Source organism: Vanessa cardui, chromosome 21 (genome assembly GCF_905220365.1).
Source record: "Vanessa cardui chromosome 21, ilVanCard2.1, whole genome shotgun sequence".
NCBI classification, from domain to species: Eukaryota; Metazoa; Arthropoda; class Insecta; order Lepidoptera; family Nymphalidae; genus Vanessa; species Vanessa cardui.
In genome coordinates this window covers 11,031,517-11,055,889 of record NC_061143.1, presented here as the reverse complement: position 1 = coordinate 11,055,889, position 24,373 = coordinate 11,031,517, and the positions used below count along the sequence as shown (strand labels likewise).

The following is a 24,373-nucleotide window of genomic DNA, read 5'->3' as shown; positions in this document are numbered from 1 at the left end:
CAGACCCAAGACAACATAGAAAACTAATGATAATATATATCGACTCGGCCGGGAATCGAACCCGGGAACTCAGAGTGACGTACCCTAAAAAACCGGTGTATACACCACTCGACCACAGAGGTTATCAATGGGTTAAAAAATATTTCAAATTATAATCCATCATATCATGTTTTATATTCTTTGACAAACAGAACAGGTTATATAAAATTCACCCAATACTAATTAACTATTAATAAAACTTTAATATTTAGCCTTTAAATGGAACTTCAAATAAAAACAAACGTAGGTCTGTTGATAATTGATACCTCATCAATTATATTCTACTTTTAAACATAAGCAAATAAGTCTGCTGTGTACCGATTTTATTTAATTTTAGTGATAAAGAGTGAACCAACCCTGTTTAACTACAATTAAAATATATATAACAACTTATATGATATTGTTGACAGTGCTGAGTGATTTATTAGCTAGTGACTAAAATTTACAAGCAAAAAACAGACTTTACATGCGGAAATAAATTAATTATGTTGTCTTTTTTTAAATTTTGATTTCAAACCATAATTTGGAAACTAATTCAACGCCGTGTGTTTCTAACCTCATGTGGTTGGGACAGGCCCAACAGGTCGGCAGTCACGTTACCGTTGCTGCTGTTGCTCGCGGGCGCAGTGTCCGGCGCCGCTTGTGTCGCCTCTTGCGTTGCTTCCGGCTGGAAAACGAAAACAAAACATAATTTATATATTGTACTAACAATCAATAAGTAGAGCTGGTAATAACTGGATAGTACTGGATAGATGATTCGATTAAGAATAAAATATTTTAATTTGAATTGATATCATTTCATCAATTAGTGAGAGCACTGCAGTGAATCATATTATTTAATTGGTCACACAGTATCAATTACATTTACTTCAAATTACATTACCGTCTCAACCGTCTACCCGTGACCACGAACACTGTAAAGTGCTCGAAACGTCGGGATGTTAAAATTAATTAATATACGCGAATCAAATCCGTTATAGCTAGTTTTATTTCAATGTGTAATCGCGAAAATTTAAGACAACATTACATTACTTTGTCTTTTTCATCCAGTAATTATGACAAGTACTTAGATGTGCTATAAGATATTTAAATTAACCCAAAGTCAAACGTTATTCTTTATTAATATTATAAATGTGAAAGTAACTTTATCTGTGTGTCGTTCTTTCACGACCAAATCGCTGAACTGAATTTCATGAAATTTGGTATGAAGCAAACAGAACTCCAGGAAAGAACACAGGCTACTTCTTTCCTAATACATGAGAACCAACACCCAAAACGGGAGCGAAGGCACGAACGACTATTAGTAAATTATAAATTTGTGTAATTCACTACATTTCCTGTTGTAAAGTGTAGTATAGTACAACACAAATTAGATGTAGCATCGGAAAATGCAATGGAATGTAAATAAAACCGATTACTGCCGATTTACAAACCCATAGAAATAGCTCCCTATCGCGCCATTCGACGCTATTCGTCGCTATAGATTCACGCGTCAGAGAAAGCAAGTGCATGTAAATCGACGCGTCAAATTGACGAATATAATAAGGTCATATGATATTACAAGTTATTATGTTTGTGCAAAGATCATATTCGCATGAGAAATAAATATTGATAATTTGGGATCGCGTACTCAATTCTGATGTGATCGGTTTTACGAATTTTGCCGATGCTACATCTAAATTGTGTCGTACTATACCTTTCTAGCCAATTTTGTCTTAAAATCATCTATTAATTGGAATTTACATTTGAAACAAATAATATTAAATATTCTACTTTCATGTGGCCCTTGTGTGTATATGGGGTATATATGAATATAGACAAAGATTGGGATAAAACTAGTTTTAACGGATTTAAATCGCATATAATTATTTTTATCATCCCGACGTTTCGAGCACTTTACAGCGTTCCTGATCACGGGTAGACGAACGAACGACGATTACGCGATTTAAATCCGTTAAAACTAGTTTTATTTCAATGTGTAATAATCGCGAAAATCTAAGACAACATTATAGACAAAGATAACCTTTAGCAAGAGAACAAAAATGCATTGTAAATACAGTGGACACACACACCTGGCTACCGGCAAGTTGTAACAAATCTCCCGTCTGTACATTCCCGTTGCTGGTATCCACAGACATAGTCTCGACTGCTGCATTCTCTCCAGACGTTACGTTCGTCACTGCTGCACTGTCCGATGCGTTGGTAACTGCTGCACTGTCATTTGTTACTACTGAACTTTCTTGAACGGAATTTGTTACAGCTGATGTATCTTGAGACACATTCTTCGAACTATCTTCAGCTGCATTTACATTGTCTTGGACAGTATTTACTATGGGTGCTGCAATCTCTTGCGCTGCATTAGTTACAGGTTCTGGACTATTTTGGGCAGCATTTGTTACAGGTGCTGCGTTATCCTGTGTATTATTTACGGGCGCTACGTTGTTCTGGGTAGTGTTAGATGTAGGAATATTGTTGGCAGGTGTTGACTCAGTAGCTGGTTGGTTTTGTTGCGTTTTCATTTCCTGTTGCTTCTTGTCTTCCTCGGCTTGCTGTAATGAATAAATGGCTTGTGATTAATTGTTCAATATGTACAATGGTAAAAAAGCAGCAAGTACATTTATTGCAGGAAATTTCTCAATTTTTAAATCTCATATTGATATTTAAGAGAAGAAAATCATATATAACATGATAACAAATAATATGTATACATAGCCAATAATATTCTTTCCTACTTTAATATGCAATGCTACCATGACCACGCTGTATGCGTTAAAATATTTGCAGTAACTTTAGAATATAAAGGTATCACAAAAATATTCCCAATATTGTATTGAGCAGAAACTATTTTAAAATTAACTGCAATAGGCTATTTGACTGGTTTTTAAAATTCATTTTATATTATTTAGTAGAAGTTAAGGAACCCAGTAAAAGTTGTTTTTTTTTTTTGTGCACATTTGCCGAAAAATATCATATTAAAAATTCCATATTTAAATAGCGTGCAAAAACGCTACTTGGAAAATATGGCGTTGCAATGGGGTCGGTGATATCACTTTCCTGTATTTTATATATAGTATAAAGGTTCACAACAAAGTGACTTCATTATAAGCCCGGCCAATTAGGAGCGTTTTGTGTCACGTGACAAACGTTTGAAAATTACATTTTTATTTATGGATTTTTGAATAAATTAAGCATTAGTTTCAACTTTCGTTAGTAAATAACCACTTTTAAACTCATAATATACACTGATTACAATAATTCACACTTTATTTTTCGCATTGTCAAATAGCCTATTGTGTATGCAAGAGAAGCAAGCGATATAAACGTGTATGTAAAGGGTTGTCCATTAATCACGTGAGGCTTGAAAGGGGGGGGGGGGGAGGGGGGGGTGTAGTAAGATATCTCGTGTATTTATTTTTTCGTCTAATGCGCGATTTTTAAACAAATATCGTCCTTAATTTCAGAATAAAATAAGATTACAGTTTATACCTGTATTTAAATTAAGATAATATTCAGAAAACTTTAAGATTCGTTGTAGGTACTAAAAAAATACACGTGATATTGAGAAGGGAGAGGGGCGGGGGGGTGGTCTTAAACCTCACTACGTATCACCAATACAGGGGGTTTAAAAATGCTAAAAAAAGGTCACGTGATTAATGGACAACCCCTAAGTGAGTGTGTGTCACGTGCCTTCTTGAGGCGCGTGCGCGCCATGATGGCCTCGACGCGCTGCTTGCGCAGCAGGCGCTCGCGCTCGTCGCGCTCGGCCTCCTCGCGGCGCGCGCGCTCGGCCTCGTCGGCGGCGCGGCGGCGCTCGCCCTCCTCGCGCGCGCGCGCCCGCCGCTCCTCCTCCTCGCGCGCGCGACGCTCCGACTCCTCCCTCTCCAGCTGCTGCTGCATCTGCAACACACACGTCACATGCATTATGAGACAACATCACATAATAGGTTGGGGAAAAAGTTTCTTCGTATTTTATATGAAAATTCAAAAAGTTTTTTTTATAGTTTATTTACATTTGACTAAAGTATGTAGGTGCCATTTTGTTCCATAACTTTTTGCCATCTTGTTGGTAGTGACATGATCCCATTGCTGTAAAAATTTTGGGGCTTCTGATCGAAAAACTGCGACAAGTGGTTTTGGCAGTCCTCTCGTGATGTTAACCTGACACTGCCTAAGGAATTCTGCAGAGACCGAAACAGAAGAAAATCTGAAGGTGCAAGGTCAGGACTATACGGCGGATGCATTAATACCTCCCAGCCAAACTCTCGTATTTTTTGTTGAGTGGCTAAAGATGTGTGAGGTCTAGCGTTGTCATGGTGAAAAACCACACCCATTCTGTTGATCAATTCTGGCCGCTTTCTCTCAATTTCTTGCTTCAATCTCATCAATTGTTCGCAATACAGTTCTGAATCGATGGTCCTGCCGAGCGGTAACAGCTCATAATGAATGATGCCCTTCCAATCCCACCATACACACAGCATTACCTTGTTGCGAGTTAATCCGGGTTTTGCCACAGTCTGTGAAGCTTGACCGGCCTTTGACCACGATCTTTTTCGCACGTTCTTGTCGTATGTGATCCACTTTTCATCACCAGTTATCAGCTTCTTCAAAAATGGTTCGGTTTCATTACGTTGTAATAAAGAATCACAAATGAGTAACCGGTTCATTAGGTTTCTTTCAGTGAGTTCATGAGGCACCCATATATCGAGCCTTTTTGTGTACCCAGCTTTATTCAAATGAGTCAAAACCGTTTTGTGGTCAATTGCCAGTTCTTCAGCTACATCGTAACTACTAATATACCGATCTTGCTCCACTTTTTCAAAAATGGCATCAATTTTGTCCGTAACAGGGCGACGAGAGCGAGATGCATCTTTGATATCAAAATTTCCGGCTTGAAAACGCTTAAACCAAACTTGCGCTACTCTCACAGATACTGCATTAGGTCCGTAAACATCACAATTTTTTTTCGCAGCTTGAGTTGCATTTTTACCTTTTTTATAGTAAAATTTTAAAATGTATCGAATTTCTTCTTTAGATTCACTCATTTTAACAACAACAAAAACAAATGAAAATCACACAAATTCCTAATTTGAATTTGGAAGTGCCTTCTTTAAAATTAAAACTTTTTAATGATACCAAAACCAGCCAGATACAAATGGTATAGCCAAAGAGATTTTATTACAAGGTCATACATACTATATGCGAAAAAACTTTTTCCCCAACCTAATACATTATGAGACAACATCACATACACTACTCTGATCACAATGTAACCATACATTATGAGACAACATCACATACATTATGGAGACAACATCACATACATTACTCTGATCCCAATGTAACCATACATTATGAGACAACATCACATACACTACTCTGATCCCAATGTAAGTAACTAAAGCACTTGTGTTGTGGAAGATCAGAAGTAACGACGGTACCACAGACATCCAGAACCAAGATAACATAGAAATCTAATGATATTCTACATCGACTCAGCTGGGAATCGAACCCGGGACGTAGGAGTGGGGTACCCATGAAAACCGATGTACACACCACTCGACCACGGAGGTCGTCAATCATATCCCTTCAGTGAGTAGCATCGAAGGTTCTAGTTGAGTCTTTTCGATTTCCTACGTACCTCGATAGCTTTCCTTAGTTTCTCCTCCTCCATTTTCCTCTGCAGCGCGGCTAACTCTCTCGCTTCCTCCTCTTCGCGTTTCTGTCTTTCTTCTTCTAGGCGTTGCCTCTCTGCTTCCTCTTCTGCCTCACGCTGTAATCTGAAAGTGCATAGGATAAATTAATGTAATTTTTTTTATACGCGTACTAAGTTTATATCAATATGCCCTTTAAATGTACATGTAAATTTACTGAACAACATGCTTTGAGTAAAGTTGCTAGCGATACAAAACAAATTCCGAAATCATGGTATTTCGGATCATTCTCCAACAAAAAATATTAAAAGCATAATCAGTTGCTCGGAAATGTTTAAAACCAAAAATTTCAATATTTCGTATCTGAACCATCCAAAAGAGCACTTAAATTTAATCTTAAGTTAATTTATCATGTGGTGTACACAGTAGACCAAAATCACACTACGTCACAATCTGTGCACACATTGAGCCAAATCAACATTAAAATTAATTAACAATATAAGTTCTTTAATCAACCTAAAGCAACCATTACATGAACCTCTCAAATAAGATCAGGAAAAAAGAGGTGACGAAGACTCACCTCTGCCTCTCGAGCTCGGCCTGGCGCTCGAGCTCCTCGCGAGCGCGCCTCCTCCGCTCGGCGAGTGCGGCCTTCGCTTCCTCTTCCGTTGTGATTCGTCGTGCAGTCATCGACGCTGTAAATGAAAATAATAAGTTACATTTTTAATAACAACCACAAGGTACGACAATCACAGTTATTAGTTAGAGATTTTGTTTCGTATGAGCGCTAGAGGAGTGTAAATGAAATGAAAAAAATATATAAATTTTTGATACCCACCTAAAGGTACGACAATCACAGTTATTAGTGAGAGGTTTTGTTTCGTATGAGTCTTAGCACTAGAGAAGTGTGCATTTCTCAATCATGACTTTTTTTTATGGTATAGGTTGGCGGACGAGCATATGTGCCATCTGATGGTAAGTGGTCACCACCACCCATAGACAATGACGCTGTAAGAAATATCAACTATTCCTTACATCGTCAATGCGCCACCAACCTTGGGAACTAAGATGTTATGTCCATTGTGCCTGTAGTTACACTGATGATCATTTAATTGACGAATTTTTAAATTATGTTCATTTTAAAGAACTCAAAACAGGATACACCACAAGTATATTAAAAATCTAAAACATTGTAATTTACAGCAAAAAATTCGGTTTCAAAATGTCAATTTAAATTTTCGCGCGAAAACGGATCTGTATTTCGTATGACGTCACTTCTGTAATTGGCCCACTGATCGTACTTGTCGTCACTGGCTTTCATACTTATGCATTTTTTCTCGACCTTATAGGTACTTTTTTGGAAAATTTTAAAACGGACTATCGATACCAAGAAAAAAGCTTTATTGACGTTTGTTTTGTGCCAATGTGTTCATCTACTTCAACAAAGTTTTCAATTAAATGGTTTTTGACTGGACTCATGAAGAAAATTCGGTAATTTAAAAACAAACCAAGAGCCAAAAATTGATTGAAATCAAGCTACTAAAGTTTTTATTCGATTATAGGAATTCTAAGCACTACGGGATTCTCCCCTGCAGAGTTAATGATAGGCTGAAAATTTCTGTCTAGGCTAGATTTTATGCGCTCCATCGAAATATTCCCTTTGTCAATGTCGTTGGCATCCAAAGCCCATGCTAATGTCTGGTTGAAATAGATATTACAACGTAAAGAGTATGGCGGTCACCGGAAAATAAATTTTGTAATAGGTGATAAGGTGTTAATAAGACATTATTATAATAATGGGACTAAACATACGTCGAATTAATAAAATAAAACAAGAAACTAATAAATTATTATAAAAGTTAACAAAATAATTAAGAGAGAGGGGAAAATACTACGATTACAATACATAATCATAGCAGAGGCATATACAATAGTACACAAACATTTGAACCAATGGATATGAAACACATTATTATACTGATCTTGCAGTGAGCTTAATTCTATGTCGGAACCATATGAATGCCGACTAAAGGTATTGTAAAAGGGGATAAGAAGCTAATCTTAATTCAAGGCATATGATACAACATATGATTTATATAGAGAGTATTTAATAGTTTAAATAAATAAATTTGTATTGGACAACATGTTTATATTACTATGCTCCCAATGTAAGTAGCTAAAGCACTAGTGTTATGGAAAATCAGAAATAACGACGGTACCACAAACACCCAGACCATTTAAAAATTAATTAATTTTTTCTACATCGACTCGGTCGGGAATCGAACCCGGAACCTCGGAGTGGCACACCCATGACCCCCGGTATAGACACTACTCGACCACGTCAGGTCGTCGAGAGGTAATAATTTAGGAACTTATAATAAATATTTAAACAAGGACAAAAAAAACATAAAAGGTATTTTCCGACTCACCAGTCATCTCATTATCATCAGTCTTCTCCTGCGAAGGCTCCTTCTCCCGTTTCTCCTCCTTCTTATCTTCTCTCTCCCTCTCTGGCTTCTGTACGTCTATGTGTTTTTCTTCCGCTTTGTTATGTTGTACCTTCTGTTCGTTGTTCGTTTCTGGCCTATTCATTATGTTTTCTTTGATTTCGCTTGATTGCTGCAATTATTTATATAATAATATATTACATATATTATTATTTTTAAAAGGAAGGCTTTCTCAATTTATTTTACATTTTTTGCCTTTCCTCAAGTTAGAACTTCTTTATTTATGAACCAATTTGAAAATATCAACATCAAAACCTCGATTCATCGCCTCAGACTTTCGAAAATTTTGTTATTCGCGTATGTATGATACTTGCCAAATTTCAACTTTGTAGGTTTTATAGTATCTAAGATTTCGTGATTAATCAGTGATTGTTATGTGGCTTACATATATCAAAAACAGATCATAATATGCACTTCACTAAGCCCGTGAGACTAGCTGCAATGGGGCGAAATAGGCTAGATGGACAACATCATCATATGTTTTATTATATTTATTGTTTATGAAGTTGTTAGTGCTATGACGATATTCTCCTGGCATATGTCGCCCACTGTGACCAGTACATTAAGAAATAGCGTACTGCTGATAAAGAGTCTTCCATCTCCAGTTAAGAAGAGTTGATTTTTAGGTGATGTGTAATTTCCTTCCCCACAAAGGCAGAGGAGGCCTTTAGCCCAGCAGTGGGAATTCACAGGCTGGCAGGCAGACAGTTGTTGTTGTTGTTGTTGTATTTTTCTCACCTGACGGTCCCCAATTTGTAGGGCTTCTAGCTTCTGTGTCACCTCTAATGCACTGACTTGACACTTGTCCGATACCGGCTGTGTGATAACATTCTGGAATTATAATTATTATAAAATTAAACGATAAGTATCATAATGCTCTAGTAATGTTTTGCAGAACTAGTTCCATAAATAACATGCTAATATTATAGTCAAACATTTTACACAACGGAATCTAACACAACTAAAAAAAAACCTTCATAGTGTTGTTAATGGTGCAATGATAAGGCGAAAAATAATATATATATATATTACTAAGAGTTAATGCCCATGTTCAGATATGACCACTTATATTAGGCGATCCATTTGCGATTATCTTTTTTGTTCAAAACAAAAACAATCACATCTTTCAATAGAAAAAAATACTCATTAATATCATAAATGCCAAACAGTTATTTTCTTTCTATTAATAAATTATGCATTCACGTCAGAGGCGTAAAACTGAATACAGAGTATCTAATGTCTATTGCCTAGAACCTGCCTATCCATTCTTCCCAACACATGTACAACCACTAGTGCAAAGTTATACTTGTGTGTGTGTGTGTGTGTGTGTGTGTGTGTGTGTGTGTGTGTATGTGTATGTGTGTGTATGTGTATGTGTATGTGTGTGTGTATGTGTGTGTGTTTATGTGTGTGTTTCTGTGTGTGTTTATGTGTGTGTTTATGTGTGTGTGTATGTGTATGTGTGCATGTATATTTGTTTGTGTGTGTGTGCGTACGCACCTCGTCCGCGGCGTCCCGGGCGCGCTCCTTGGCGGGCGACGGCGACAGCGTGCGGCCCGGAGACGCCGACAGAGACTTGCCCGAGCTCTGCAATCAGTGGAATTGTATGTTTATATTTTTTATATAATTTATATGCGTGTTGTATAGTGAAAAATTATAAAACAACTACTGATTACCTTATCGTGATCTTTGGATGGCTTTGGTTTTCTATGGAGAGGCGGTTTGCCTTCTCCCGGACCGAGCGGACCGGCTGTCAAAAAAAAAATGGAAAACATTAAAAAAAAATTGACTAGTCAAAGGCAGCATTGATTTATTTTAAGACTCAAAAAGTGTCCGATTTTGTAATAATATGGTTTGTAAAGGGGTATATAATATGTCTGTATGAGCTGAGATGATTTCGGGCTCAAACCCAGGCAAGCACCACTACATATATGTGCTTAATTTGTGTTCACATCACACATCTCGTGCTCGGCGATGAACGAAAACATCGCGAGGCAACCTGCATGTGTCTAATTTCATCGTAATTCTTTTCACATGTGCATTCCTCCAACCCGTATTGGAACAGCATTGATTAAATATGTTACAAGCCTTCTCCTTAATGGAAGAGGAGGCTTTAAGCCAGCAGTGGGAAATTTATTGTTACTTTTTCAAATTTCTTTTTAATCTGTGGTGGTAGTGGTTTACAATGATCTTATTATTGGGGGAGTTCGTGGGGGGGGGGGGGTGTTACCGTGGCGCGCGTGCAGCGACAGGGGGCGCGGGCGGCGCGGCGTGGAGGCGGCGCGCACGTGCACGGCGCTTGCGTCGCGCGACACAGACGGCGTGGTCGCCGCGCTGCTGGCGCCCGTGTCCGCGCCCGCGTCGCCTCCTACGCACACACACACACACATAGCCTCACAACACACAGTTACACCATTTCAATTGGGACGTCACCTCCTACGCACGCACGCACACACACACATAGCCTCACGACACACAGTTACACCATTTCAATTGGGACAGCATGAGTATATTAGTGTATTAACCACCGCCCGTCAGTAGGTATATAAAAAAAAAGGGTACCATTGAAAATCAGCATTAGGTGTCCACACCTATGAATTGCTGAATGGTATACCTATTTGGGACACGTCACGTATATTGTAGTTGTTCTTTTTCTTTATATTTGTTTTTGTATCGTTACTTTTTTTATTGTTCATTTTATTTCTTTTTTTTTTGTGTAAATAATTTATTAGTACTTAATTATTATTATTTTTTTTATTATTATTTTTACTTTTTATTTTGTACCAATTGTCATGTTGTCCCAAATAAAAGTGTTCTTTCTTTCTTTCTTTCTTTCTTCTTTCTTTCTTTCTATTATGGAAGCTCTGCGGACTTAAACAAAATATATGCATCCGATAGATATTAATACTTCGAAGCTTCGTCTATGTGGCTTGGACAATCGACAAATAAATTAATACAATAAGGCAATTTTGTCGAACTTATATGCTACATTTTTTTAAATTAAATAATGTAACTTTGTCTAAGCCCGCTGTAAACCTTTATAAAAATTAATGATATTTTTACACGTGTGAATGTATTTTCTTATTATTAACTTTCAACTGCAGTGAAATTAATACAATTTAAAGCCACACATTTCAAAGCTGTCTCTATAATAAAACAGGTTAATATATATTTTAGGCGTACAATTTTCACAAGCAAATCTTACGTTTCAAACAGCTAACAAATTGTTAAAATGTAACACGAATTGTTATGATGAAAGGCTAACGAAAAACACATCAATTATGCTAAATTATTTCTATTAGAAATGAAATCAGTATATAATAGAACGACATTTCATTCTGGCCGAATGAAACTATAATACAAAAAAAAATTAAAAACACGTTAGTTCAACAGCACCATTAAGATCGAATGAAAATTCAAAACTATTCGACTCGAGCACGAGTTACATAGTCCGTAAGCCGCTACGTACGTGTCACCGCAAAACCAACCCAACGTCGTAGGTAATAGAGTATAATTTACCTCGCGGAGTGTTAACACCCGTACCGGCTATAGAGGCGGGGCGTGGCTTGCGCGGCGCCGACGAGGCTCGCCGTACGACCGCCGTGCTCGACATGGCGCTGCCCGGACGCGAACCGGGCGTCGTGTCACCCGAACGCGTCTCTGCGCACGCGCACACATGCCAAATTATCGACTATTTTGTTTTATCGATGTTATTATTGTTAATATGACATTACTAAGAGCTATTGTTTATAGTCAAGTTTGAATTAAATCGTGTATTTAAATATAACCATGTTAGTTAAGCTCGGTGTGATCTGCGAATATTGTGATATTAGTATAGTACTATTTTTAAATAAATTTTATACCTCAAAGCATTTTTAAAATAGCTATTAAAATTTTTATAATTTAACATAAAATAATAAAAATATTCATTAAACACAAAGATCGTTTTTGTAATATATGTAAAGTATAGAAAGAGTTAGAGTTCCCATCTTACCTCGAGTCAGCAGTTCCACAACCAAAGAAATTGAGATAGAGAGATACATTTACATCACTACAAGATGGTATATTCATAAACAATAAAAATCATACTCTAGTTATATTAGTTTTAAAAAAGCACGTATTTTTATAGATATTTGTATTTATTTCAAACCATCGTATAGTAACATAATGTATGTATAAAAAAAGTAAGATTACCTTGTATCCCGAATTTCTTGAAATTTTGAAATAGACTTTTAATGGTAGAAATGTGAATAGGAGCGAAAAGATGAACAGATCCCATAATGTTTTGTATGTAAAATAAATGATCATGAATGACTAATGTCTGTCAATGTAACATAAAACATACACACACATATTTGAGTGCTTTTGTATGTACAAAGTCTATATTAAAATGTTACCATTATAAGACTTTGGATACAATCAGTTATTAAGGCTCAAATTCAAATTAGCACAAGTTATAAAGCGAATTTTACATAGTAAATATTAGCTTCAGTGCATATCAGATAATATAGCGGTCACACAGCAAGGACGCACTAAAAGATAAAGCCTTTGGAATTTGCAAGCGAATTTATACTTTAAATCAAGGACTTAGAATACATTTCAGATAAAATGATGATATGATATCTTTCGATTATGATTCTTCTCAATGATGATGACAGCGCTGTTTATCTTTATATGAGAGTCCTGCAACGTTGTAAGCACCCGCAGAAGCGTAAAGCCCAAGTTAATCACAGTCCAGTGTTGACCCGCCGGTGCAAGCCTCAACCGAAAGCGTTGAGATAAATGGGTAGAATCAGCACAGCTTGACATAAATTAAATATTTCGTATACAATCGGGGTATCAAACGTTCAAACAAAATCACTCACACAAATAATACATATTACCAACTCCAAACTAATTAATAAGCATTGAGTAATCAATTTTGATAATTCGATCGTGAATTGTCTCAAAATTGTTTCAGAATATATCTCTAATCTACAATAAAAGTCGGATTTAACTGACATTCCTCTGAACGGTCATTTGTCGCTTATTGCCTTTCAGATGTAAGTCAAATTGTTGAAACTATCAAGCCATAAATTTAACAAATTCTTTACTAAAAAAAGTCATCTAATATAACGTTCTCTAACTAATAAAATTTGAATATAAGTTCTAATCTTTAAACAACCGAATGAATCTCTTCAAATTGACGAGAAATATTGAATAACGGTTTCCGATTTTTCTAAACTTGCATGGACGTGTATCCGAATATTCTGATCGAACACAAAACCTACAAAAATGACAATTTATTTTCATCTATAAGTCCAAGCATCACGGGTAAAAAAAAAACCAAAGGGAACATTTGTCGCAAAGATTAAGAGATTATTATGGTGGCATTGAGCCCAAACCGTGCTGATCCTATACGAGATGAGACGATATATACGTACGGCTCCTGTTCAGGTGGTGCATGGAAGGCGACGCGGAGTGTATCGGGCGTTGCGGGGGGATCTTGTCGAGGCGCGTCATGGAGTAGGCCCTACCTGGTCGCGCGGGCAGCGTGGGCACCAGGTCGGTGCGCCGTCTGGCCACGGACGACCAGATAGGTTGGGGGGAACGGTCGGGTTCGTCTGGAATTATTTATTCGATAAGTCTAACGAGAGGGCTGATTATTAATTCAAACTATACAATAAGTATTAGTAATTAAAATTGCAATTTAGTGACACGAAAGATTATTAAAATCAAGAGTTTAAGGATTAATAAAAATCGGTTCAATATTTGATCAATACCGTGTAAATATGGCCATAAATGGCTGAATACATGGCATTCCTAAGTTACATTACAAAGTAAACAATATTAGTATGTTAATGGTAAATATCGAACGTTTTACAACTTCTAGAAAAATCGGCATTAATTATAGCCACGGCGGCGTGACGTAGGCCATAAAACAACTCTAAGCCACGATCATCAAACGCGACGAGAACGATTGAGACCAGTATTACCATATTCGTCATAAGGCACAAGGTCGGCATTGACATTGGTCAGATAGCTAAGTCATTCCGTATTCTCGACAATTATTTAATATGTCCCTACATAGGATTGGAAACATAAAGTTTCAAACTTATATGGGACTTAGAGGATAAGGATGGAGGGTTTGTTAGATAAGTCTAATACGGTTGTTACTTAAGCAGAGGCAATTTGCTAATAAAAGATTTAGTATACAGTGATAGAGATATAGTCCGGCCGCTGATAGATATATTATTAGCTTAATTTCTAAATTATTATATCTTTATATAAAATGATTCCTTATGTAGGTTTGTTTTTAATGGGACGTATAGAGAAGTATCCAAGATTATCAGGTACAGGATCAATCCTAGGTTTTCGTGCAAAAAGATATTTTTACAAAGTCAGAGGTAAAAGATAATAAAATTAACCCGTCCCACGCACTAAGTGATAACTGTGTAATACACAGCTAAACAGACAGACAATCTTTCCAAACATTTTGTTAATGAACTCCAATGTACAGACAGCAAAAAAAAATTAATTTCTTGCTTGTATTACCCATATATAACAACGTGGGCGACATCATTATGTAATAATTAAGCAAAAAATGTACGACAATCAGTAGCGTCGTGTACGTGTCTCTTTATGACATGGTAATACATAATTTACATAATTATGTTTAAATTATTACTTACATAGACTCGTGAACATGATTCCTTTGCGGCATAATAAGAAAAAAAAAAATAAATTCAAATTTGGAATTACAAAAAATAATTTTAAAATATATTTAAGTATCTATAGTATTATATTAAAATTAGGCCCCATGAAGCGCAACTAGAAAGTGCAAATAGGGAAAGAAAGAGAGAATAGATTAATAGATCACATGAGATGGTAAGAGATGGAATGAGATGAGATGTTAATTTTTTTTTACCTTTATTATCAGTATCGGACGTGTCGAGCTGGAGTGCGGACGCGCGTCTCGTGAGCGGCGCAGACGCGAACATCACATTAGTTGTTGATGCCGCCCTGGAATTGTCAATTAAGAATATAAACAAAATTGTACCTAATGTGAATGCAATATGGGTTAGTTTTATTTATCGAAAAAATCATGGTTGATACAATAATATCAACAGTTTTATCATGCGAAGACTTCAAACTTCATACATGTCATGAAAAAAGACCAAAGTTTTATTTCTGTCGAGAAGAAATAAAGAAAGAAGACTTTATAGAGGGAGAAAAATTTTTTTAAAAGAAAACTATTTAGTATTATTTTTTAAATGTATTTGCAATTACAGTTAGTTTTGACATTCAAAGACATTCACATTCTAAGTATCATTTTTACATTCTTAACTATTTATAATATAGAACTATTTGTTATTTCTTTGTTAGTCTACGAATTTACTACTATGCGTTGATTAATTACGACTAAGTATTATGTTTTCATTAACATTACTACATACATCATATATACATAATTACATAGTACCTGAAATCGGCATCGGTTCATTGTATGACAGTATGTACAAATTGGTTTTGGATAAATGTATATATCTTCTAACGAAACCCGGTAGAAACGTCTGCCTGTGTTTACATATAAATTGCCATGGAGATCGGTTGAACGACAGCGCCATCTAGCTTAAAAACTATCACCGGTAATATGACCATATATATTTTTAAATTAATTTAGTCAAAAGAACACATAGATTCTGCCTTTACCCCTACAATTATTTGTCATTCGAATATAATATCGTGCGAATTCGTTCGAAATATAAAAGCATATAAAACCTCTGTAGTTATGCAAAATTTTATGACGCAATAATGTTATTGTAAAATTTGTCATGTCAAATTAAATCCATTGTTTTACGGACACAATGATGTCGTTTTGGTCATAACGTCGATAGGAAGGGTCACCCAGTTAATTGAGGTTATTGAACTTTAATTATTTTTTTTTGATTACGTACAACAACGCAATTTTTAAAAATATAATCATTGTTATTTTAAACTAGCTCTTTTTGTAGATCCTTATGAATGAAACCGTGCGAGCAACACTAAAGTTTTTGTACCTATTACATTTTAATTAATAATTTACACAATGTATTCGATTGTGTTATTCTTTAACAATTTTAATTAATATATCTTTTATAATACAAGACTATTCCACTGAAATATTTTAATTTTTTTTGTCAATAGTTTGATCGACAATTTTCCCAAAGCCTTACTAAATATCATAATCAACATAATCGTTCGTCAAATATTCATTTTGAAATAGGCTATAGAATCATTGCACATATTTATTGTTCATCAAAAAATCTCCTACAAAATAGAAAAAATCAACTTAGACCTGAGAGATATTAATAACATCGATGTAAGGACATTAAAATCATCATACAAACAGACAAACATTGTAAATTAAAAAGTTAAATAAAAAAAATAGTATTGGCTTTCTCAAACTGTCATAATATAACCTCAACTAGGCGGACGACTAACAGTAATGATAGTTATGATTAATAATCTACGCAATTCGTGATTTCCCTGTAAATATAAAGATAATCGTCATTTAAGTCTATCTACGTGTATGTGTGTAATACGTGTTCACATGTGTGTAATTCTAGAAAGCGATAAGATAACCGATCAATATCAGCATTATGAACGGAAAATTTAAACAGCGATGTATTTATACTTATAAATATACCTGGTTCCCTATCCTGGCTTCGCGCTGTTACAAAAAGGGTTTATATTTTTAACTTTTAGATTGACGAACAAATATTTAAAAAAAACAGCTAGAAATTCTTGTCCTTTCTATACTATAATATGTCTGTATAAGCCATATGAACCATCCTAATGAATCTACCAATTTATAAATGATAATCGCATCAAAATTCGATGCTTAATTTAAAAGTACAGATAGCACGAAAATACTTTTATAAGTACAGATTGCATCAAAATGAAAATTATTTACCGAATTCTTATTGTACATTAGTGAACAAATCACTTTAAATTGCGAGCTCTAAAGCCGTAATGTAACAGGGGGGACTTCGAAGTTTCCAAAAAGTTAAGTACGATTTTGAAATATCCTACGATTGGTAAGCGAAACAAATGGTTTCTTAGCGTAATCGGATGTTAAATAACTTCTGGTGATTGTTTTACTGGCGCCGCCAATTTTATTTTATAGGCACATTACTTTGCGTTTTTTGTAGACTGACTCTTTTCATAAAACCTTTTCACCACTAAGAAAGTATATTAAGATACATTATTATGTAGGTATTATCTAATAAAATTTATAGGGTTCAAATAAAATTAAAACACCACTAAAATTTTAATTACATAAGGTAATTGTTAAGGTAAGTAGTTTGCAAATTACAAACAACAATATACCACAATTAAACGAACTATTTCTACATCATGTATTTTTAAAATTTTTGACTTAATCCTCAAGGTCATATATCGTTAGATATATAAGTGATCATTTAATAATATCGTATCCAAAGTACATAACGAGACGGGACCGACTTGTGTATAACTTTGGAATGTAGGTCGTTTTAATCAGATTCCTGGTACTTAGAGTATCATTTCAATTGAGTATTTGAAACGTTTACGTAATATCCTGTCTTATTTAAAGTAGATTACATTTATATACAATTAATTTCATATCACAATGCACTAGTAGTTGGTAGCTTTGGTTTGTGCTACCCACTGACCAAACATTCTACCGCCAACCAGCAATACTTAGGGATTGTTGTGTTCCGGTTTAAAGGGCGAGTGGAGTCAGCGACTCTCTAGATTATAAACACGAGGGACATAACATCTTAGTTAGCAAGGTTGCTAGTGCATTAGAGATATTATGTATGTATGGTTAATATTGCTCACAGCGTCAATGTCTATCAGCGGCTGTGACCACCTACCATCAGGTAGCTTATTTGCCTATCAGCGACTTTTATTACAATATAGAAAATATTATTTAAAAAAAATCTGAAGAACGAAGCATACACTGAAATTTCTTATTTAAATAACAAACATAATTATTATCTGAGCATTTATTACTCTGTACATCTAAGTCCGGAAAAAGCGAAAAGCAAATATACAAAGTCGAAATTGCTCAGATAATAAAAAACCAAACTTATTCTCAAAGCAATAAGATTTAAAATACAATACAACGATATCGCAATAAACCTTAAGTCACAAAGAACGTTAAATAGTCAAATGGGTACTTAAAATGTATTTATTTAAGCATTTTGAACCGTTGCAAATACTTTCAACTATATCCGGGTAAGATTTATTTGCTTCTTTCTTTGTCTGGTCTAGGCTCAGTGGATGTAGACATTACTTGACGGTAGCGGGTTCAAAACAGCTACCATAATTCCCTAAGAGTGTTAAATAGTTCTTTGTGTGTCAATCCTCATAAACATCATAATATAAATACATTATGTACAATTGAAAACGAGTATGTACTAAATTTCACTACTTAATAATAAGTACAAATTAATTGCAACTATTTAACGACTTTTTGGCACGTGTGATAGCATCGTCTTAAATAGTTCCAATCAATACATTCATGCAACGTGCGATTCACATTCTCTATTGTTTAATCTACGTAATTAGCTCCAGCAATACATAACATACTACAATACAACTCAATGAAAAAAAAAATATTAGTAAAATTAATAGGAAGTAAAAGAACGTAACAAAAAAAGATATAAAACTGCTTACAGTGATTCAAAAAAGTTCATCTGATCTATGGGGTTGGTACTGGTGGTGGAAAAAAAAAACAAATAAAATTAGTGTATGAAAAAAATAAATTTCGGGTTATCCACTATCATGAGACCGACACCCGAATTATTGGGGACCTATTCGAAAAAGAAAGCGAAGCGCATCTACTTTAAATAATAAAAAAAAAATAGCTATCTATATTAAACCTATTACATAAGCATTATTTTTCTATTATCTCAAAAAATAACATGAATAATCATATAAAAAAAAAAATAATCAAAATATATCTTAGCCCTATCGAGGTCAATACTATAATAGTCCAGCATAATAAGGAATATGTAGGGTCCATACCTGCGCGCGGCCCAAAAGAAAAAAAGCTATCCATATTAAACCTATTAAGCATTATTTTTATATTATCTCAAAAAAAAAAAAAAAACATGAATATCATATAAAAAAAAAAATCAAAATATATCTTAGCCCTATCGAGTTCAATACTATAACAATCCAGCATAATAAGGAATATGTACGGTCCATACCTGCGCGCGGCCCAAAAGAATCCAGCCGAGTCGACGGGCTCCAGTAGCCTCGGCGTGGAGGAGCCGAACGCGAACGCCGGCCGGGGCGCGGACCGAGCGGCTCGCGCGCGCTCCAATCGTTCGGTGCGATCGCGTTCGCGTTGCAGCAACGCCTCGCGACGGGATATCGACGCCTCCCATATTGCACGTTTTCGTTCCTCTACCTGTAAATAATAATTCTAAATTGATAATTGACTGAACGAAACCTAACATGTGTGGTAAGTTTGACACTTATTACACGCACTCTGATAAAGCAGTAATGACGTTTGACGTATGACGAATGTTGCTATGACGCAGTGAAAAAAAAAACATATACCTATACGTACTTCATGCAGTTAGAAAGATTGTACACAATACTTAGAGTTTATGATTAATCTTTAATGCTTAACTACTTATTTTCACTCGTAACTTTTCTTCCAAAATTCCAACAATAATTTCGTCGACATTCAAAACTCAATTTTTTCGTAAATCCTCAGTGATTATTGATCAATCAAGCTCAACCAATGATATCGTGTCAATTTGCTGTCAAATGTTCTTCATTTGACTTTTTTCCTGTTATGGTTGGAATAGACTAAAGATATATAAATAATATCAGAATCCATGATTATTCTGCTGTTTTGGTTTTAGTCTCCTTAAAATATATGAGCACATCCGCAGTGGTTAAACTTTTTTTATGATATAGTTTGGCGGACGAGCATATGGGCCACCTGATGGTAAGTGGTCACCAACACCCACACCCAAATATTACAATTCGTTACATCGTCAATGTGCCACCAACCTTGGGAACTAAGATGTCATGTCCCTTGTGCCTGTATTTATACTGGCTCACTCGCCCTTCAAACCGGAACACAACAATACTGAGTACTGTTATTTGGCGGTAGAATAACTGATGAGTGGGTGGTACCTACCCAGACGGGCTCGCACAAAGCCCTACCACTAAGTAAAACAACTTCTTTCAGTGCTGGTGTCTCTGAACGAAAGTTTCCTAAAAGATTTCTGATATCTTTATAATGTATGATGATACTGTTTTTATAAACTTATTTATTTTCTTCTTTGCACTCTTAAATAATATAATCCTTAGTGATTTTCTGTTAAAGCAAATAAAGATTATAATAATAATGATTATATAACTTTGAAATATTTATTGTATTCAGCTTCATCTGCAAATCGAGATGACACAAAGATGTTTAGGTATGTATATATTGAAATACGAAGCTATCAATATGATTAGCTGTATTCAAATGTGTTATTATCGGCATTATTATGTAGCATAATACGTGTCTCTTACAGATTTGAAATTTGATATACAGTTTTTTGTGTAATTAAAACAGAATACAATACTAACTTAAAACTGAATTCGACTAAAGTTAACAATAGCAAAACAAATAAGATGTGTATTAATTAGTTCGGACTTCCAACTATGTTATAATAGGTGCAGAGAGTATAAGATGGTCCATTATATTGGCTGAGTAAATGATTTCTTTATTAATATAATTTTAAAAAAAATATAAAGGAAATCCTATACGTTTGTTTTCATCATTTACTTTCACTGTCAAGACGATCGTTAAGTGTTCATTAATTAATTACTCACGCATGTTATAACCATCGTCCGAGCGTGAAATCAATCATTGACAAGCGTTGAACGGTTGAATTTCAGGAAACGAGGTACGAGTTATAAAATGAATCTTTGAAAACTATTTTTGATGGTGATTTGTCACGTTCTATTTTTGATTTTTATAACTTTGTTAGATCTTTTATAACTGCAGAAGTTCTTGAAGAAACTCCATTAAGTATAGTAAAAATATATAAAGAAAATAATACGCATAGTCCTGAACGATAATGAACCTTAAAAATATGACCATATTGTAATATAGCCATTGATTAATAAACAGATACAATACAGACAGAAGAGTAACAAGATAGAAAGAAACAAATATAAAACTTACTAAGTATAAATAAATTTAATAATAACAATGATGCTAGTCCTAAGAACGGCTTCACACATGTTCAACTTTCAAGTTCAAATTAAATAGACTGCACGGGTGGTCTTACTTTTATATAAAGAAATGAACCGATGAACGGAATATAAGTTGGCAAGGAAAACTTGCATTGGATTGAAACACTTTGCAATTCAAAGTAAAGCAAAGTGAACACGTCGGTATTTTGCATTCGATTTAAATAATTAGTTATAATACAAACTCTATGAATCGTTTGAATCTAGATCTTAATATAATAACAGATTAACTATTATATTACAACAGACAGCAAATAATAATTTCGAATTGGATTTTAAAGGCGTTAATCAAAAGCTAAAATTTGGAATAATTTTGTGACGTAATCGTTTTCATTCAGAGCAAAATTATCAGTCCAAAATCCGTCTCAGATAGTTGTTTAACACTTTTTAGCTTAAAACACAATAAGAACATATTAAAACAGGCTATTTCATGCACAACTATATAATTGGCATGCTACCTTGAACTCGATACTTAGAGGTGATAACCCCAATGAATCGCAAATTTTACTTCAGACAAATTGCGGAAAATTTAAGTCCATGAATCACTCGGTATCCAAGTAATAAAGACGAAATTAAATTAAGAACGACTTGAATGTAAAACAACAACAGCTAACACGGCCGGTTGACTTCAGTGCACTTGATTGATTACCATCTAATGTTTTCTAATGATAAGCGAAATTACGATGTATGCATTCTCTAGATGTGGATGAATATAAACATTCACGATGACAATTCAGTATGGCATTTATAAACCTAAGTGATATCGCTTATTCATAGCGTAATCAAAATCAATCTATCCTTCTATTATAAATGCGAAAGTAACTATGTCTGGCTATCTGTTGCTCTTACACGGGCAAACGACGAGTGAATTAGATGAAATCAGTATACACTAACTAAAAGCTTGTACTCCTAAAAAGGAGATAAGGCTTTTTATGCTTAACACATGAAGACCAACTCCCAAATGCTAGCAACGCCGTGGCCGATACATAATCTTTGATTGAAGATTTTGATGCGATTTTTTCCAATAAATAAAGTGATGCAAGAGAAAAGTTTTTGTATATAATGCATAGACACTATAGTAAAGAATCACCTATAATTTTAGAAGTTTTTAATGTGATAAACAAATTTTGTAGCATATTAAGTATTATTATTGCATCCGTGCGAAGTCGGGGCGGGTCGGTAGTGAGGTATAAAATGTTGTACCAACGAACAAATATTAGATTAGATGTCTTGTGTCTCAACAATTACATTGTGTTACACTTACATGTAATAATTATATACAAAATCTAATAATAACAATGAAGCCAATATATTACTACTCTCTAGTTATTAAACTAATTTTCTTCAAGAATATTTTACTTCAAAAGATAAAAAAAAAACGCTAGAAATTAATATGCTACGTGAGAGACAAGAACTGAATCACCGATTTCTTGACTTTCACTGTTTAGAAAATACAAATGGACGATTTTTTGACTGAACACTTTTTATCGAAGTTTCTAAATGAGTTTTATACCCAAATGCATTAAATAATAACAAAGGAATATACAGAAAAAGAATAATTGAATTATATCATGACCGCTTATAGACTTTTTATAATACTTGACGCAAGAAATGCGTTCGATCCTGAAGGAAGTTGCCTTGCGTTATTTTTGTCGCGACTCCTTAGCGCTGCAGGAGTTAATTTTAAATATTTTTGATGCACTACAAGCACTGCGTATTTCTGTAGCGGCCATTAATACTTACGCGTGCTTGAAATACTTGAGATCGCTTATAATGAGCTGAAATATTCTGTACCAGTTCTCCCGTTATCTACAAGTATGTGACGATTATAATACAAGTGAACACGAACGATAAATTAAGTAATTATGTATTGTCATTATCACTGATTTCCTTGCAATAGAATTAACTTTTTGCCGATATATATTTCCTGTCTCATTGTTAAACTCGTCCACGTTTTCTATTTATAAGACATTGAGTGATAAAGGAAAACTTTTTCGTATCGCATTTACTAAATATCTTCATAAAACCTGATGAAATTACGATTTACAAAAAAAATTAGTTTAAATATCAACGAGACGTCATTGTAATGTGGCTCTAATTATAAGAATGGACTTAACATTGTTGTATTTCTAAAGACGAGCCGTGCGCTTAAATTAGCGTAACAAAACCTAGGAGATAATGTGCGCAGAAAATTACACCAATAGACGGTCCCTGCATACGACGTTCGACATCATGTACTGTCGTTTCATTGCGGTCTGACCTCATAATTGACAAAGTGCGTTATATAAGACATGACCCGGTCAGACGGTACGTTATCAGCAATTTTCCAGTATAAGAGAAATGAAGTCATATATCAGAAATGTTATAATTGTCATGTTTGTAAATACAGATCACCTAACAATCGCCCAACAGCGAAAACAAGCAATGATTAATTGTCGAGAGAAATTTATAAAATAAGAAAACTAATTTAAGACCTCAAAAAAAATCTTGGGAAGTGAAAGACTAATTGTGAACTAGGGGAAAATTGAGGTTGACACTTGACATTAAACGAGGGACTGGAAGCAAGCCAACACTTGGTCATTTAACTTGAAAACTGGAATTTTTCATTTTCCTCCTTCGTTTTAATGAAGGTTATTTTTAAATAAAAATAACCGCTTAATTAAAGCAAAACACACAAACACACACGACTGTGCTAAGTTTTTCTTCAAAATGGGTCATTTATCAAAATTTGGATATTCAATTATTTCCATCTCGGTGTTTACGTCGGAAAATACGTACTATTGACGTCCGGCCATTCAAAATGCGCGAGAGTTATGGTGACATCATCAGACAAGGACGTGGTTACGCAATACAAACGTAGGCTAGAATAATTAGAAGAAACATTTGAATTACACGGTTTTAGTC

General features: G+C 34.8%; 1 protein-coding gene across 1 annotated transcript in view; it reads right to left on the bottom strand.

Moving 5' to 3' along the window:
- The window catches only part of LOC124538881 (MAP7 domain-containing protein 2-like), a 47,713-nt gene that overhangs the window by 4,179 nt on the left and 19,161 nt on the right, over positions 1-24,373 (bottom strand). Inside the window, exons 3-17 of the mRNA XM_047116125.1 lie at positions 19,417-19,619; positions 18,881-18,919; positions 15,105-15,199; positions 13,621-13,800; positions 11,717-11,857; positions 10,428-10,565; positions 9,874-9,947; positions 9,698-9,784; positions 8,936-9,028; positions 8,120-8,309; positions 6,271-6,385; positions 5,678-5,816; positions 3,727-3,936; positions 2,112-2,588; positions 596-706 (exon numbers count right to left, since the gene is read on the bottom strand). Of these exons, the coding sequence (XP_046972081.1) occupies positions 596-706; positions 2,112-2,588; positions 3,727-3,936; positions 5,678-5,816; positions 6,271-6,385; positions 8,120-8,309; positions 8,936-9,028; positions 9,698-9,784; positions 9,874-9,947; positions 10,428-10,565; positions 11,717-11,857; positions 13,621-13,800; positions 15,105-15,199; positions 18,881-18,919; positions 19,417-19,619 (2,292 nt within the window). The remainder of the gene's footprint in view (positions 1-595; positions 707-2,111; positions 2,589-3,726; positions 3,937-5,677; positions 5,817-6,270; positions 6,386-8,119; positions 8,310-8,935; positions 9,029-9,697; positions 9,785-9,873; positions 9,948-10,427; positions 10,566-11,716; positions 11,858-13,620; positions 13,801-15,104; positions 15,200-18,880; positions 18,920-19,416; positions 19,620-24,373) is intronic.